At 44.2% G+C, this 12,438-nt stretch overlaps 4 protein-coding genes across 9 annotated transcripts; 1 reads left to right on the plus strand and 3 right to left on the minus strand.

The window, feature by feature from the left end:
- Positions 1–69: 69 nt before the first annotated feature.
- CG32712 (uncharacterized protein) lies at positions 70–792 on the minus strand. Its single transcript, NM_167155.3, has 3 exons — positions 727–792; positions 372–656; positions 70–318 (listed from the first exon to the last, which is right to left on the minus strand). The coding sequence occupies exons 1-3, from the start codon at positions 775–777 to the stop codon at positions 103–105; spliced, it is 552 nt and encodes a 183-aa protein (NP_727262.2). The 5' UTR covers positions 778–792; the 3' UTR covers positions 70–102.
- Positions 793–905: 113 nt separating this feature from the next.
- Miga (Mitoguardin) lies at positions 906–4,803 on the minus strand. Of its 3 annotated transcripts, none has more exons than NM_001298088.1 (3): positions 3,256–4,803; positions 2,001–3,194; positions 906–1,936 (listed from the first exon to the last, which is right to left on the minus strand). In NM_001298088.1, exons 1-3 carry the CDS (start codon positions 3,328–3,330, stop codon positions 1,628–1,630), a joined length of 1,578 nt encoding a protein of 525 aa, NP_001285017.1. In that variant the 5' UTR covers positions 3,331–4,803; the 3' UTR covers positions 906–1,627. The 3 variants fall into 3 exon arrangements, with proteins under 3 accessions (NP_001285017.1, NP_572476.2, NP_001162702.1); NM_132248.3 differs by having other exon boundaries at positions 3,256–3,784; NM_001169231.2 differs by having other exon boundaries at positions 1,374–1,936; positions 3,256–3,784.
- Positions 4,040–8,247, plus strand: CG1440 (uncharacterized protein). 4 transcript variants are annotated; one of them, NM_001298089.1, is made up of 5 exons: positions 4,040–4,277; positions 5,903–6,741; positions 6,802–7,277; positions 7,344–7,464; positions 7,528–8,247. In NM_001298089.1, the coding sequence occupies exons 1-5, from the start codon at positions 4,274–4,276 to the stop codon at positions 7,741–7,743; spliced, it is 1,656 nt and encodes a 551-aa protein (NP_001285018.1). In that variant the 5' UTR covers positions 4,040–4,273; the 3' UTR covers positions 7,744–8,247. The 4 variants fall into 4 exon arrangements, with proteins under 4 accessions (NP_001285018.1, NP_572477.1, NP_001096906.1 ...); NM_132249.2 differs by having other exon boundaries at positions 6,092–6,741; positions 7,528–7,919; NM_001103436.1 differs by lacking the exon at positions 4,040–4,277 and having other exon boundaries at positions 5,691–6,020; positions 6,092–6,741; positions 7,528–7,919.
- On the minus strand, positions 8,230–9,331 carry CG12123 (uncharacterized protein). The gene is made up of 2 exons (NM_132250.4): positions 8,725–9,331; positions 8,230–8,666 (listed from the first exon to the last, which is right to left on the minus strand). Exons 1-2 carry the CDS (start codon positions 9,106–9,108, stop codon positions 8,394–8,396), a joined length of 657 nt encoding a protein of 218 aa, NP_572478.1. The 5' UTR covers positions 9,109–9,331; the 3' UTR covers positions 8,230–8,393.
- Positions 9,332–12,438: the final 3,107 nt, after the last annotated feature.

A 12,438-nucleotide genomic window follows, 5' to 3' on the forward strand; every position in this document is an offset into this window, starting at 1 on the left:
CTAGCGCATTTTTTTTATTGATTCGATGTGGAGGAAGCTGCATATATCGATTGGGTTTTTTTTTTTTTTGTTCTTAAAACCTTGATTATGGAGGTTCGGTACTTAGTACTTCAATGTCGGCTGTAAACGATGCAGCAGCAGCTCCTGAATGGAATGGACCAGGAAGAACACCACTGAGATGGCGGTGTTCAGGGCGATGTAGTACAAGTGGTAGACAACCAACTGGTTGCACCGCAGATCCGGGAATGGTTCATGCTGATGGAGAGCAACGGTGACCATAACCAGAAGCACCGATAGCAGGGATCCCATCAGCATCATCTGGCAAAGGGAGGATTTTAGTATGTAAATGCTTTCATATCCATAACATCTACCGCATTGGAGGTGGCCAGGCTAATCTCAAAATTGCCCAAGTACTTGGCCCGGATGAGGAGCGTGGTCGCGAAGGAGTAGAGCAGCGTGAACACCACCGTCCAGCGCAAATACGATAACTCCTGCCGGCTAAGATGCGCTGCATCCGGATTGCCAACGATCAGGGTGCCATGGCAGCGTACGTCCAAATCTTTGTCGGCCTCCAATTGCATGGTCACGTCAACGGAGGCGTCCAGTTCGATGTGAATAATCTGGTTGAGCATGTGCAGCGCCACAAAGCAGGAGATCTGTGTTTGGGTTCGAATGGCGGAGCAAACTAAGCTTGGCAGGAATAGAAACTAGAAGCTAGGAACTCACGAAGGCGCCAAGAGAAAGTAGACCGCAACCGAGTCCCAGGCTCTTCCACATTGTGCTCCACCGAGTCGAAGCCAAAGACTGCCGGTCTGCTGAAGATTAACTTGCAGTGGGCAGCCCACTTCTTGCTCTACTACCATACTACCCTATATAGCTAAATAATGGACTACGGCACGTTTTTTACTCAGCATCTGACCACTATATTTCACATAATTCAGAGTTCATAATTTTACAAAAATCATTTCTATGGGGGATACTACTTCAATTTTTAGATTCATCACTGGAAAAAACAATTGGTCGTTAGTCGGAAAACTGAAGTATTTTAACTGATTCCCTATCTGCAATATTTTGTTATCGTTTTGAAAAATATCGAAACATTAAGAGTACATGTCTATATCAATAATCTCAGATTATTAAACTAATATATAGTTTTACAGTTTAGTAGGATTTAAACAACAAAACAGCCAACTCCTTTCAATGGTCTTAATGTCATAAAATAACTAGTTCATGTCTGACTCTCAAATTTAGTATAGTTTGTGCGTGGTTATTTGAGTGTGTGTACTAAATGTATCACTGAATAACATAGTATAACAGGGTATGCAGCGCGTCTGTCACCTGGATCCACTTTACCCATGCAATCGGAGGTATTTCAGCTGGATTCTCGCTCGGAGCGGGCGGTAAACAGTTTTATTTTACAAATGTTTTGGTGACTTAAATGCAGCTTATTCATACAATGACGATGCGTGGATTTGGTGTACGTGTGGCTGGATGTATGTGGCTTTAAAATTAGTCAACTTGTGGAGCATTTCTTAGGGAAACTACCGAACCAAATGGTTTTTGTAAAAAATATATAGAAGGGGAGTCCAAGAAGTATGGATAGAAGGCTAGCTAAAGTGAACGCCAGTTACTGGCTAAATTTCACGCCAATGTTGTTGACGCGCGTCTGCATGTGCTGCAGCACATCCTGCGAGAATTCCTCGATGGTCGTGAAGCGGCTCTTTTGGAAGCTAAAGATGTCGCCCAGAAAGGCGAGCAGCTCCTCTCGGAAGTAGTGGCAGATGTCGCGCAAGTTCTCGTTGGGTCCAAAGAAGCCCCAGGCCATTAGCGGTGATATCTGCTCGGATATCACGTAAAAGTGGGACATGAACCCGTTGGGGAACTTAAGCATCCGTTTCTTTGCCTTCAGCACCGACCACACGGCTGTTGTTAATGCCTGGAATCAAAAGACCATAGGGCTTAACATTTTGCCTAGACCTAAAGCTAAGTTTACCACCTACCGTCTCTTTGAATCCGTTGGATAGCCAGCGATTTTGGACAACCGCTGTTACGCTGGCAGGCGGAGCATCAAGATCCTTGAACGAATCGAGGATAATGAAGTCCAAACAGATATCGTAGAAGGTCATCGCCTTGACATTGCGCTGCTCCAGCTCCATTTGGATGCAGGGCCAGTTGTTGCTATCGTGCAGATAGTTCACCATGTCCTCGTAGCCCACAAGAAACTCCTTGGTATCCTTATCGCCCAGACAAAGCAGATCGGTGAGAATCTGCCGACCAGCATCGCAGATCCACTGGCCCACAGCGGGATCCTTGAAGAGGAACTGAAAGGCCAACCGAACGCAGTGCAGCTTGGCCAGGTATTCGGTATCGGTGCTGCAGTGCATCAACTCCGCCCGAATGGTACGACACGGCACCGTGTACTCATCGTGATGCTTCAGTGCACTCTGGAATAGCGGATACTCTTCGTACGAGGTCTCAATAAAGCCATCGAACTCACGCAGATCCGCCACCTGGTCGAGAGCGGAAGCAAAGCTTTCCGCGGAATCAAAGTTCGGATCGGAACCAGCGCGACTGAGAACGCTGCCCGATTTGCGTGACCGCCGATCGTCATCGGCCTCGCCCGCCTCCTCCTCGGCCTCGTCAATGGAATGCTCCTCGCGGAACAGCACCGATCGCTGGTCCAGGAAGAGCAGTTCGCTCTGCTCCTGCAGCGTGTAGGCCATCTCCAGCAGGTTTTGGATCTCGCGACAGAACTCGGAGTCCTCCGCCGTGGTCAACAGGGCGGGCAAACCGCCGGGCGAGTAGTGTGCCGCCAGGGCATCCTCCCAGAAGTTGATCACTGTGTCCAGTGCCTCCATGCCCATCATGCCCAACTGTTGGGCCGTCAGTTGTGTGACTACCGAGCTGCCAGGACCGGCATTTTGTACGCCCAATACACCAACGCCAATCGAGCCGGACGCCATGGACAGGCGATCCGAGTAGGCCAGTGTGGAGCCCACAGGACTCCCCGATCTGGCCGAGGCCTTAGATCCGGCTATCGAGATTAGATCGTTTGGACTGCGCATGCTGTTGCGGTTGCGCCGACCCGTGTACTTCCTGGCTCGACGAGGCGGACGCGGTGGCTTGCGACGTCGCAGAAATCGGGAGAGTACGCTCATTAGGGCCACGCCGGCGGTCAGTGAGAAGAGCACAACCTGGTGGGGATTTGGAGGGTGTTTCGTGAAAGTTCTGGGTACTTAAGTTAGCTAGGCTCACCTTTGTGGTGGTGGAAACGCGAAAGGGCAGCAGGCTGCCCCCGCTGCTCCAGGACGCCGGCATGACGCGCTGCATCCTGCGGCTATGATGACTACGCCTTGGATCCTGTGAATACTTCGGAATCGAGATAGGGAATGGTGTGAATAGCAAGGATTCGTTGTGTGCTGATGCTGCGGATTGTGCTTGTGCTTTGAGGTTAGACCTCCGCGCCCACTCCTCGATGCCCGCTCATCGGCGGGTGCTATCTTGGTTTTGGTTTTCTGGCGCGGCTTTGACCCTGCGCTCCATGTGCGGCCGCCCTTTGGAATGCAGATGCAGAACGGCTGGTTTCAGTTGGGGGCTGGTCCAAACGCTGGCCTCGTCGCCTGGCTGACACGAAACGGGGTCACCACGGATAAATTTTACGTCGGAGTCTCAGTCTACTGCCTCTTATCAGTGGCAACTTTCACTTTTAGACATGAAAACAACAAAATTGCATCACAACGTTTTACGAAGAGAAGAGCACGGCGGCAAAAGATCCAGCTGATTGGGGTGTTGCCATATGGGTTTTTGATAGGCCTAGGCCTAGGTCCAACGACGCTGCCAGATCAACAGATCGATATAACAGTTACAGTTTGATTTATAAATTAATACGCTTATATGTATGGAACATTTATGAAATTCGGTGTATTAAAACAGTGCTTAATAATTTAAAGAAGTTGGTATATTACCGGTATATCGTATGGCAATCCAATGTGGTATTAAAAGTATATTTTTTTGAAAGCCGGATGGTATAAAAGAGGGTTCATTGTATGGTCATACTATTAGGAAACAAAAAAAACACTCCACAGCAAACCAAAATAAAATCAAATTAAAAAAATTATCCAAATTGCGCATAGTACGACTGCAGTAGCCAGAAGTGGTCAGGAGTTCGGAAAACTGAAGGACATCCAAATCTGGGTCGAGCAAAATTCGAAGTGACCTTATAAAATCAAAACAAGTGTAAAATCACAAAAGAAAGGAGAAAAAACCATTAAATATGTGTAAGTTAATAAACGAAAGGAAGAGTCTTGCATAAAATGCACGTACTTAGAGTGAAAATTAACAACTTTTAAGTGAAACTAATTTCCGGCGACATTCTTTATTTGTTGTTGCTGTGGTGTGCGGCTGTGTGTGTGTGTGAGTGTAGGAGCGAAAGAGGGAAAGGGATGGTAGTTTTTGCTGACGCCCCAGCAACAAAAACAAATTAAAACCAGACGAAAGTAAAATTTCACCCAAATTTTTGTTTGTTTTTTTTTTCCTCACGTTTTTTGTTTGTCAAACTGGACAAACAGGTTTTTGTTTTTCCTTCTTTTTAGTTTGTTTAGATTGTTTTTGTGCCGGCTTTCCGCGAAAGCTGTTAAAACGGCACTTTGCCTGTCCTCTCTCTCCTTCGCCTCCTCTTCCTTCTTCGTTTTCCTCCGTTTCATCGCTCGCTCCTCACCCGCTACATGCATATGTGCGTACTTATGTGTGTGCGAGTCCCGTTAAACTGGTTTTGCTTAATTGCATCGCCCTCTCTTTCGCACGTAACGGTTTAAATAGGCATTTCTTGACGGCTTTTAACCCGTATCCCGTCAGCTTCGCTTATCAGCATCACCCACACACACGCATGCACTTGCACACACATGGACAGACATTTTTTTTAAATACCTGGAAGTGTGCACATATGCAGATAAATAATAAACACAAAGCGCACACAGAGTAAATGGCTAAAGAAGCGAGTGAAAGAGATGCGGAATCCAAAGTGCATAATGGTTATGCCCATGTTAATGGCCCCTGCTGCAATGCAGCTGTTCTTTTTGGTTCTCCTACTCATTGTGAATTCTTTGTGAATTCGTGCCACGCCCACGTCTTCTTTGAGGGGGGCGCAGACCCGGAAGTTGGCTAAGTTGAAAATAATGCAAGTAATGCCCAATCTTTGCCAGATTTTCATCAGATTGCGTCACAAGCGTTCTATTTTGGATCTGTTGGATTGCCTTGCATCTTTAGGATGCCCTTTTGTATCTGCAAATTCTATATACATATGCATACCGTCTTATCGGGATTATCAGAGTTATAATAGCATAAAGTTCTGGAAAGTTTGGAGCCATTATCTTAGGATTGTGTTATCACATCCAATCTCCTTGTCGACAATCGTGCTACAGACCTCGTAAAATATTAGAATTGCTTTTGTTCTAACAAAAAAAAAAAACATCTGTGCGATGCAAAAAATATGCCATTCCTGTTCAATTTAATTGCCAATTTAAATGATGAACAACTCAGCTGTGTTTGTCGTTCAAATTGCTGGGATAAATGTTTTTAAATTGCAAATTCTGATATTTAATTTTCATTATTAGAAAGGAAATGTAGAGATTTTCAAAAACAAAATTAGACAGCCCTTCTTTTCCTGTCATTTATTTAACTTTTTTGTCACAGTTTTGCCCAGATTTCATTATGAATCTACAGATTTACAGATCCGGACGAATAGCGTAAGTCAGTTTCTGCTGACAAAATTGCTTTGTTATTTGTTGTTTAATGTTTCGCTTTGAAATTGGCCAAAATCGCCGTCGTTTTTATTTCTTTTACCTGGACGATCAACACAAAATTATCGCTTTCGGTTTCTTTTCTGGGTAATCCGATCCTCCAGTTTGGGCGGTAAGGCGGTCAGTGACGCAGATCAAGATCAATTCCCCGAAACTGAGTCAAAATCCAAATACGTATCGCAATCGAATCCCGTATCCGCAGCAGCAGCAGGAGCCGGCGATGTACTATTCAAAAGAATCCGTTCAAACTCACACAATATCCGGCGAACGTTGCCAATCCCATTTACTTGCAGCTGACAACAACAGCGGATCCGGAGGAGGTGGAAGCGGTGGCGGTGGCGCCGGTAACAATAACAGTGCCAATAGTGGTAAGAACTCGACGCACAGGTTCGCTGAGACCAGTGTGATCACCAATCAATTGTTGGAAAAATGGCGGAAAAACTTCTACAGCGAACCGAAGAATCTGCTGGCGCAGAACGTCTGCTCACGCGTTGATCCGTTCGATGTGTGCCTGTCCAGGAAGGCACTGGAGACCACCAATCATGTGTTCAACTACAAGGTGGAAACGGAGGGCAAGCCGGTGACCAATCAAAGGAGCTCCGGCCGCTGCTGGCTGTTTGCGGCCCTCAACTGCATCCGCCTGCCATTCATGAAGAACTACAATCTGGACGAGTTCGAATTCTCGCAGGCCTTCCTCTTCTACTGGGACAAGATCGAGCGTTGCAACTACTTTCTCAACAATGTTGTGAAGACGGCACAGCGCGGCGAGAAGGTTGATGGTCGTCTGGTGTCGTTCCTGCTACTCGATCCCACCTCCGATGGCGGCCAGTGGGACATGCTGGTCAATCTGATAACCAAACACGGCCTTATGCCAAAGAAATGCTTTCCCGAGAGCTTCAGCTGCGAGTCCAGCTTACGAATGAACGCCATACTGAAGAGCAAGGTGAGCAAATCGATTTTTGTGATGGGTATGGTATATAGAAAGTCTAACTATCTATTTTAGCTACGGGAGTATGCCCGCAATTTGCGCGTGCTGATGGAGAAGAATCCCACGGATGAGGAGATCGCCTGCAAGATCCAGGAGCAAATGGCCGAGATCTACAAGGTGGTTGGCATTTGCCTGGGCATACCCTCGGAGACCTTCACCTGGGAGTACTATGACAAGAGCAAGAACTATCAGTCAATCGGACCCGTTAGTTCGCTGGAGTTCTATGAGCGTTATGTTAAGCCGCATTTCAACGTGGAGGACAAAGTGTGCCTGGTCACCGATCCTCGGCCGACGAGTAGCTATGACCAGGCATACACTGTTGACTGCCTGGGCAACGTGGTTGGCGGTCGACCCGTTCTGTATAACAATCAGTCCGTCGAACTGCTCCTTGCGGTTGTCACCAAGTCGCTAAAGGCCGGCGAGGCCGTTTGGTTTGGCTGCGAGGTTAGCAAGCGATTCGCCTCCAAGCAGGGCATCGAGGATGTGGATGTGTGAGTGTCTTAGACTCGTGTTATTTGCTTATGCTAGCTTTATTCAACTGATGATTATCCATGTAGCCACGATTTTAAGCTGGTCTTCGACATTGACATACAAACGACATTCTCCAAGGCAGACCGCCTGATCTACGGTGAATCGGCCATGACCCATGCCATGGTTTTCACCGCCGTATCCGTGGATGTGAGTAGCACTAATTCAGCCTGCTATACGTTTGTTAACCATTTGAAACAATTTGAATTGCAGAAGAGCGGCGTGGCCCAGAAATTGCGTGTGGAGAACTCGTGGGGTGAGGATCGCGGCGAGAAGGGCTATCTGGTGATGAACGCCGATTGGTTTAGGGAGTTTGGATTCGAGGTGGTCGTCGACAAGAAGTACGTGCCCGAGGATGTGTTGCGCGTGTTCGACATGGATCCGATCGTACTGCCTGCCTGGGATCCCATGGGTACGCTAGCACAGTAGGTCCAGGTTGCCATCAAGACACACCCAACACACCTAACACACACCCAACACACACACACACACCCAACACACACACACACACCCAACACACACCCAACACACACACACACATATAAAAAAACATATATTAAAATACAATATATATAAAGCTTTACGAGCAGCAATCTTCGAGCAGCATCCAAATGAGTTCGAGTTACCGGCTTTCAGTTTTTTTGTACATTATTTTGTTCGTTTTCGAGATCCATCCCCCCCGATCCTCAAGGAGGATGTGCACATGCACAAGCAATATATCCGCGTCCAAGTCGTCCCACAAGTCTTTGTCAATTTCTGTACAACAATAATTTTTTGTTTAGCGCTTAGGTAAAAGAAATATCTCAGTTCTCCCTTCCATGGATTACGTTTGATTTTTAGTAGCGGGCAGTTGAAAATATATATATATATACAAATACGAACGAGAAATAAATGAATAATGTAAATGCATTTTTTACGTATATACAATTACATATTAAATAAATAAATTGAAAACTATATTTGACTTTTGCTTAACAAAAGAGGAAAAAAAACACGATCGACGCTCGAATCGTGACCACCTAATGCAATTTACAATTTTTAGTTTTTTGATCGAAATAATCTGCGGTTCCAAGTCCAACTTAGTTGCCACCTTTCCGCAGTCTTCGCTGCTCGTACTCGTAGCTAAGTCGCCGCCAAATGCCCAGACACATCCGCATCAGGCGCACATCCTTCTCGATGTTTCTACTCGCAAACTTATACTGCTGTCGGATCAAATGCTTCGCCATCCGTAGTTGACCACGCTGGATTAGCGAAATGCTGTAGTAGAGCTTGCAGCGCGTCTGCAGGAAGGGATCACCGAGTCGCATGCCAATCTTTAACTGCTGCAGCGAAATCTTGCCAGCCGTTTTCGCCTGAAAGTGGGTTAATGGGTGGGATAAACCATGTAGGAAGGATGGATGGATTACTTACACATCGCTCGAACTGCTCGCCAAGGGCGGAGAATCCGCCGCCCAGTGTGGACAGCCAGGACATGAGGTGCTCCACCTCGATGCGCTCCCACAGCGTGTGTGCCAGCATGTCGGCGAATTTGTAGTCAATGGTGTGCTTCTCCGGTTCCTCGAATTGCAGCCAGACCAGCTGGACACCATGATTGTGCATAAGGCTCTGGGCAAGCACGTGCTGGTGCAGGAACTCGCGAAGATAGTAATTACCATTGATGGCGTCCACATCGATGCACAGCCTCCGCAGCGGTTTGGCTTCTGGCCAGGCGTCGCCGGCTTCACGATTTTGACGATTGTGGTAATGACATCGCCGCCAGTAGTCGGAAACGCAAATGATCAGCGAATCCGACATCGGAAGCGTTAAATTTAAAAAAAAAAGATACTAAGTAAATCCTAATCTTATTAGTTAAATTGCACAGGCTACTATGTCACCGGTGGAGGTCACCAGCTGCTCTCGACTACGTTTCTGTATATGAACTGTCTTTATTGCACTAACAATTGCACTTTTACTAATGTTTATTAATGTTTTTGTTGAACAGAAATGTTAATAACAAAAGTGTGGCCACCGCATAAGCGCCAAGAAAAGCCGCAATCCAAGCGGATGTGGCAGCACTGGCAGCTCGAAAGCTTTTTGGCGCCAATTTGGTTATCGAAAAATAGGGGTTTTTCGTCATAATTTGGCAAAAAATATACGCACAGCTAAAATAATTACTGTTTTGTGCCGCGTATAAGCCAATGTAACGAGCCATATTACATTTTCGCGGTTTTAGGCAATTTAAATTTTTTGAAAATTTTTCTCATTTTTTGTATCATTAAAATTTTCGAAAAATTTCAAAAATCGAACATTTTTAGGCTTGAATGCCATTCGATGGCAAATTTTGTAACGAATCCAGCGAGGTATGCCATTCTGTGTTCTATCCATTATTTGTTAAGCTAGGCGGAAAAAACGGACAGAAAATCAAAAAAAAACTCATTTTGGCAAAATATAGTTTTTTTTGTATCGTTGGGTGTTTTCATAATTACTTCCCTAAAAATGATAATATAGCTAAGAAAATAACTGCTATGTACAGCTAATTACCAATGCTAACGAACTGTATCACTTTTTTTTTTTATTTAGAAATAAAATTCCCAAATCGATGTGGAATAAAAAAACAAGTTTAACGTGGTATGAGAATTAATTTTTGGACTATTATTTCCCATTTAATGAACAAAATACGTAAAATCATCTTCTCGAATTGTTAGCAAAACCACAAAAGCAGTTTAGTTAGTAAAAGCTTCTATTTATCAAATTTTAAATTGAAATTACGTTCCACACCTATCGATGAATGCAGTCCACTTGCAGTGGAAGCCATTTAGGCGCGTCATTCAAATGGTTATGGCACTTGCAATCGCCATTTAATTTCGAAAATTATTCAATTTCAAGCCCGCCGCATGCCGCTGCATGTGTCAATAATTCCGCGTGAAAATGACTCAATTTCGCCGGAGTTGCACTCCGTTGCATCTTTGGTGAGCCTTCAACATGGCCATTATCATTATCAAACAAATGTTTCGCCCCTCGATTGCTCAGTGCCAACACAAATCTGTTAGCAGTTGGCAATAATTGTGCAGCCAGCGGCAGCATTGTCCCCACACGTTCTCCCAAAAAAAAAAACCATCATTTCCATTCATGATTTTCCCTTTTTCCCTACCACACCATACCCATACCAAACCATTTCATTTCATTTCATTTCACATTTTCCCTTCGTTTCTGTGGCTATTTTTGTTCGCTTGGCTTTTATTGTTGCTGGCTATGTTGTCATCGATGGCATTAATTTTGGTAAGTGCGTCCGACTATATCCTCTGCATCGGGCTCCTTCGTCTATATCCTCCTCTTCTTCTTGCTCTTTCAACGCACGATCTTTATGGCACGACATTTTTGTGAATTATGCGCCCAATTTCCGTTGAATCGAAGAGGCCCTTACATATATGTATGCACATAAATCCCCACACAATTCCTTATACGCATTGTGTAATATTAATTGGTCACAAGCCATCAAAATATAATTTGCACCAACAAAAGTGTCATTAAATTTATTTGACAGTTGCCATACACTGGCATGGCTAACCATAATCATTAAGAGTCATTTATTTAAATAAATGTAGTGCATGAAAGTACGAATTATAAGTACATAATATATGTAAAGGCTCTTGGCTATGAAAACGTTGAAAAACGTTCGCTAGAACATTTCCGCCTTTCGTTACTGGAAATGCAATAATTCCAGAAATAATTTTTCCAAATTGGCTTGCAATTTTATTTCATAACTTTCACGCTTCGTTAAACGACAGCAACATTGTTGTGTTTTGGCTGCATTTTGAAGCACGTGCGCCAGATGATGAAGAAAAAAGAGAAGAGTTTCTTGTACGAGAAAGAAAAAAAAAAACAAGCAAACAAAGGGGAAATCCGTAAATATCAAGGGGCAATGACAGATCCACGGAAAGATTTGTTTGTGGGCGTGTCAGCAATATGTCAAAATTGCACTCGACAGTCGCGCATGCGTGCCCACAAAAAAAGGGATGACCCGTGTGCCTCCAGCTTTAGCTTCAGATCCTACGAACCCCATCCCTCATCCGCATCCTACGATGATCATCCTTGATCTCTTTCGGGTTTGGTCGCTCGTCCACTTGAGAAGGCGAAACTGAGCGATAGTCGAATGTGTGATATCCTGCAAATGCGTTTAGTGCACCCAGTAAATGTGCAATGAAATTGAAATTTGTTCTAAAAATTATGCATGCATATAAGATCTATATATCTATATATTTAAGGAACCTAATCTGTGGACTAATATGCCCGATATATGTATATATATATATATATATATCGTATCCCTAGGAAACCTAAACAAAGCCTCAAGTGTCGGGCACCGACAACAACAACAACAACAACAACCATAGCTAACGGAAAAAGCAGGAAATCCAAGGAGGAAAATTCGTAGAGCGGAAAATTGTAGGGAACAACATAAACACGGTTTCACTTTCAAAGCGATTAGCCACGGATGCGCCCCCTGTTTTTTTTTTTTTTTTGTATCGAAAATCCAGAAATGACAACAAGCACCAGACACTCGATAAGAAAAACAGTTGCCAAACAGCACTGAGAAAATGATTCAATTATAAGTAAATGAATTTATGAAATTATTAAATATAAATTAAATATATGTGCGAGATCACTTTCTCTCAAATTCTTGATGGCAATGAAAACTTAAAGTGCAATTTGATTTCAATAATATGCTTATATATATATCTTAAAGTTTTTAACTTAAAGACCATTTTTTTAGAGCTTAAATGAATAGAGATTTTTATAACTATTTAACTGAAAGAAGAATTTGTTGAATATACTATACTATATATATTTCGAAGTTTTTTTTAGAGTGCCTGCTGGAAAAAGTGAGCAATTCGACACCAGGCGAGTGATAGAAACGACAGAAGCGACCTACACCTACAACCCAACAACAAATGACACAGATGTGTGTGTGTGTGTGAGTGTCTAGAGTGGACCTACCACAGCGCTGGGGCAACAATAAATATTCAAACTATTCACTTTTTTTACAGTGGCAGCAAACCGAACCGTGTTTGCCCAGCCATCCAGCCATAATTCATCGCATTTCAAGTGGCCAGTTTCGCCGTCGCAACGACACTCTCAATTTTT

Source organism: Drosophila melanogaster, chromosome X, assembly GCF_000001215.4.
Source record: "Drosophila melanogaster chromosome X".
NCBI classification, from domain to species: domain Eukaryota; kingdom Metazoa; phylum Arthropoda; class Insecta; order Diptera; family Drosophilidae; genus Drosophila; species Drosophila melanogaster.

Excerpts from the sequence above, each read along its gene's own strand:
- CG12123 (NM_132250.4), bottom strand. The coding sequence starts at position 9,108 with ATGTCGGATTCGCTGATCATTTGCGTTTCCGACTACTGGCGGCGATGT. Across the intron at positions 8,667-8,724 it reads GCGAGCAGTTCGAGCGATGT|GCGAAAACGGCTGGCAAGAT; the intron begins GTAAGTAATCCA and ends ACCCACTTTCAG.
- CG32712 (NM_167155.3), bottom strand. The coding sequence starts at position 777 with ATGTGGAAGAGCCTGGGACTCGGTTGCGGTCTACTTTCTCTTGGCGCC. Across the intron at positions 657-726 it reads TACTTTCTCTTGGCGCCTTC|ATCTCCTGCTTTGTGGCGCT; the intron begins GTGAGTTCCTAG and ends ACCCAAACACAG. Across the intron at positions 319-371 it reads GCCTGGCCACCTCCAATGCG|ATGATGCTGATGGGATCCCT; the intron begins GTAGATGTTATG and ends TCCCTTTGCCAG.
- CG1440 (NM_001298089.1), top strand. Across the intron at positions 6,742-6,801 it reads ACGCCATACTGAAGAGCAAG|CTACGGGAGTATGCCCGCAA; the intron begins GTGAGCAAATCG and ends TATCTATTTTAG. Across the intron at positions 7,465-7,527 it reads TCACCGCCGTATCCGTGGAT|AAGAGCGGCGTGGCCCAGAA; the intron begins GTGAGTAGCACT and ends TTTGAATTGCAG.
- Miga (NM_001298088.1), bottom strand. The coding sequence starts at position 3,330 with ATGCAGCGCGTCATGCCGGCGTCCTGGAGCAGCGGGGGCAGCCTGCTG. Across the intron at positions 3,195-3,255 it reads GCGTTTCCACCACCACAAAG|GTTGTGCTCTTCTCACTGAC; the intron begins GTGAGCCTAGCT and ends AATCCCCACCAG. Across the intron at positions 1,937-2,000 it reads CCAACGGATTCAAAGAGACG|GCATTAACAACAGCCGTGTG; the intron begins GTAGGTGGTAAA and ends TTTTGATTCCAG.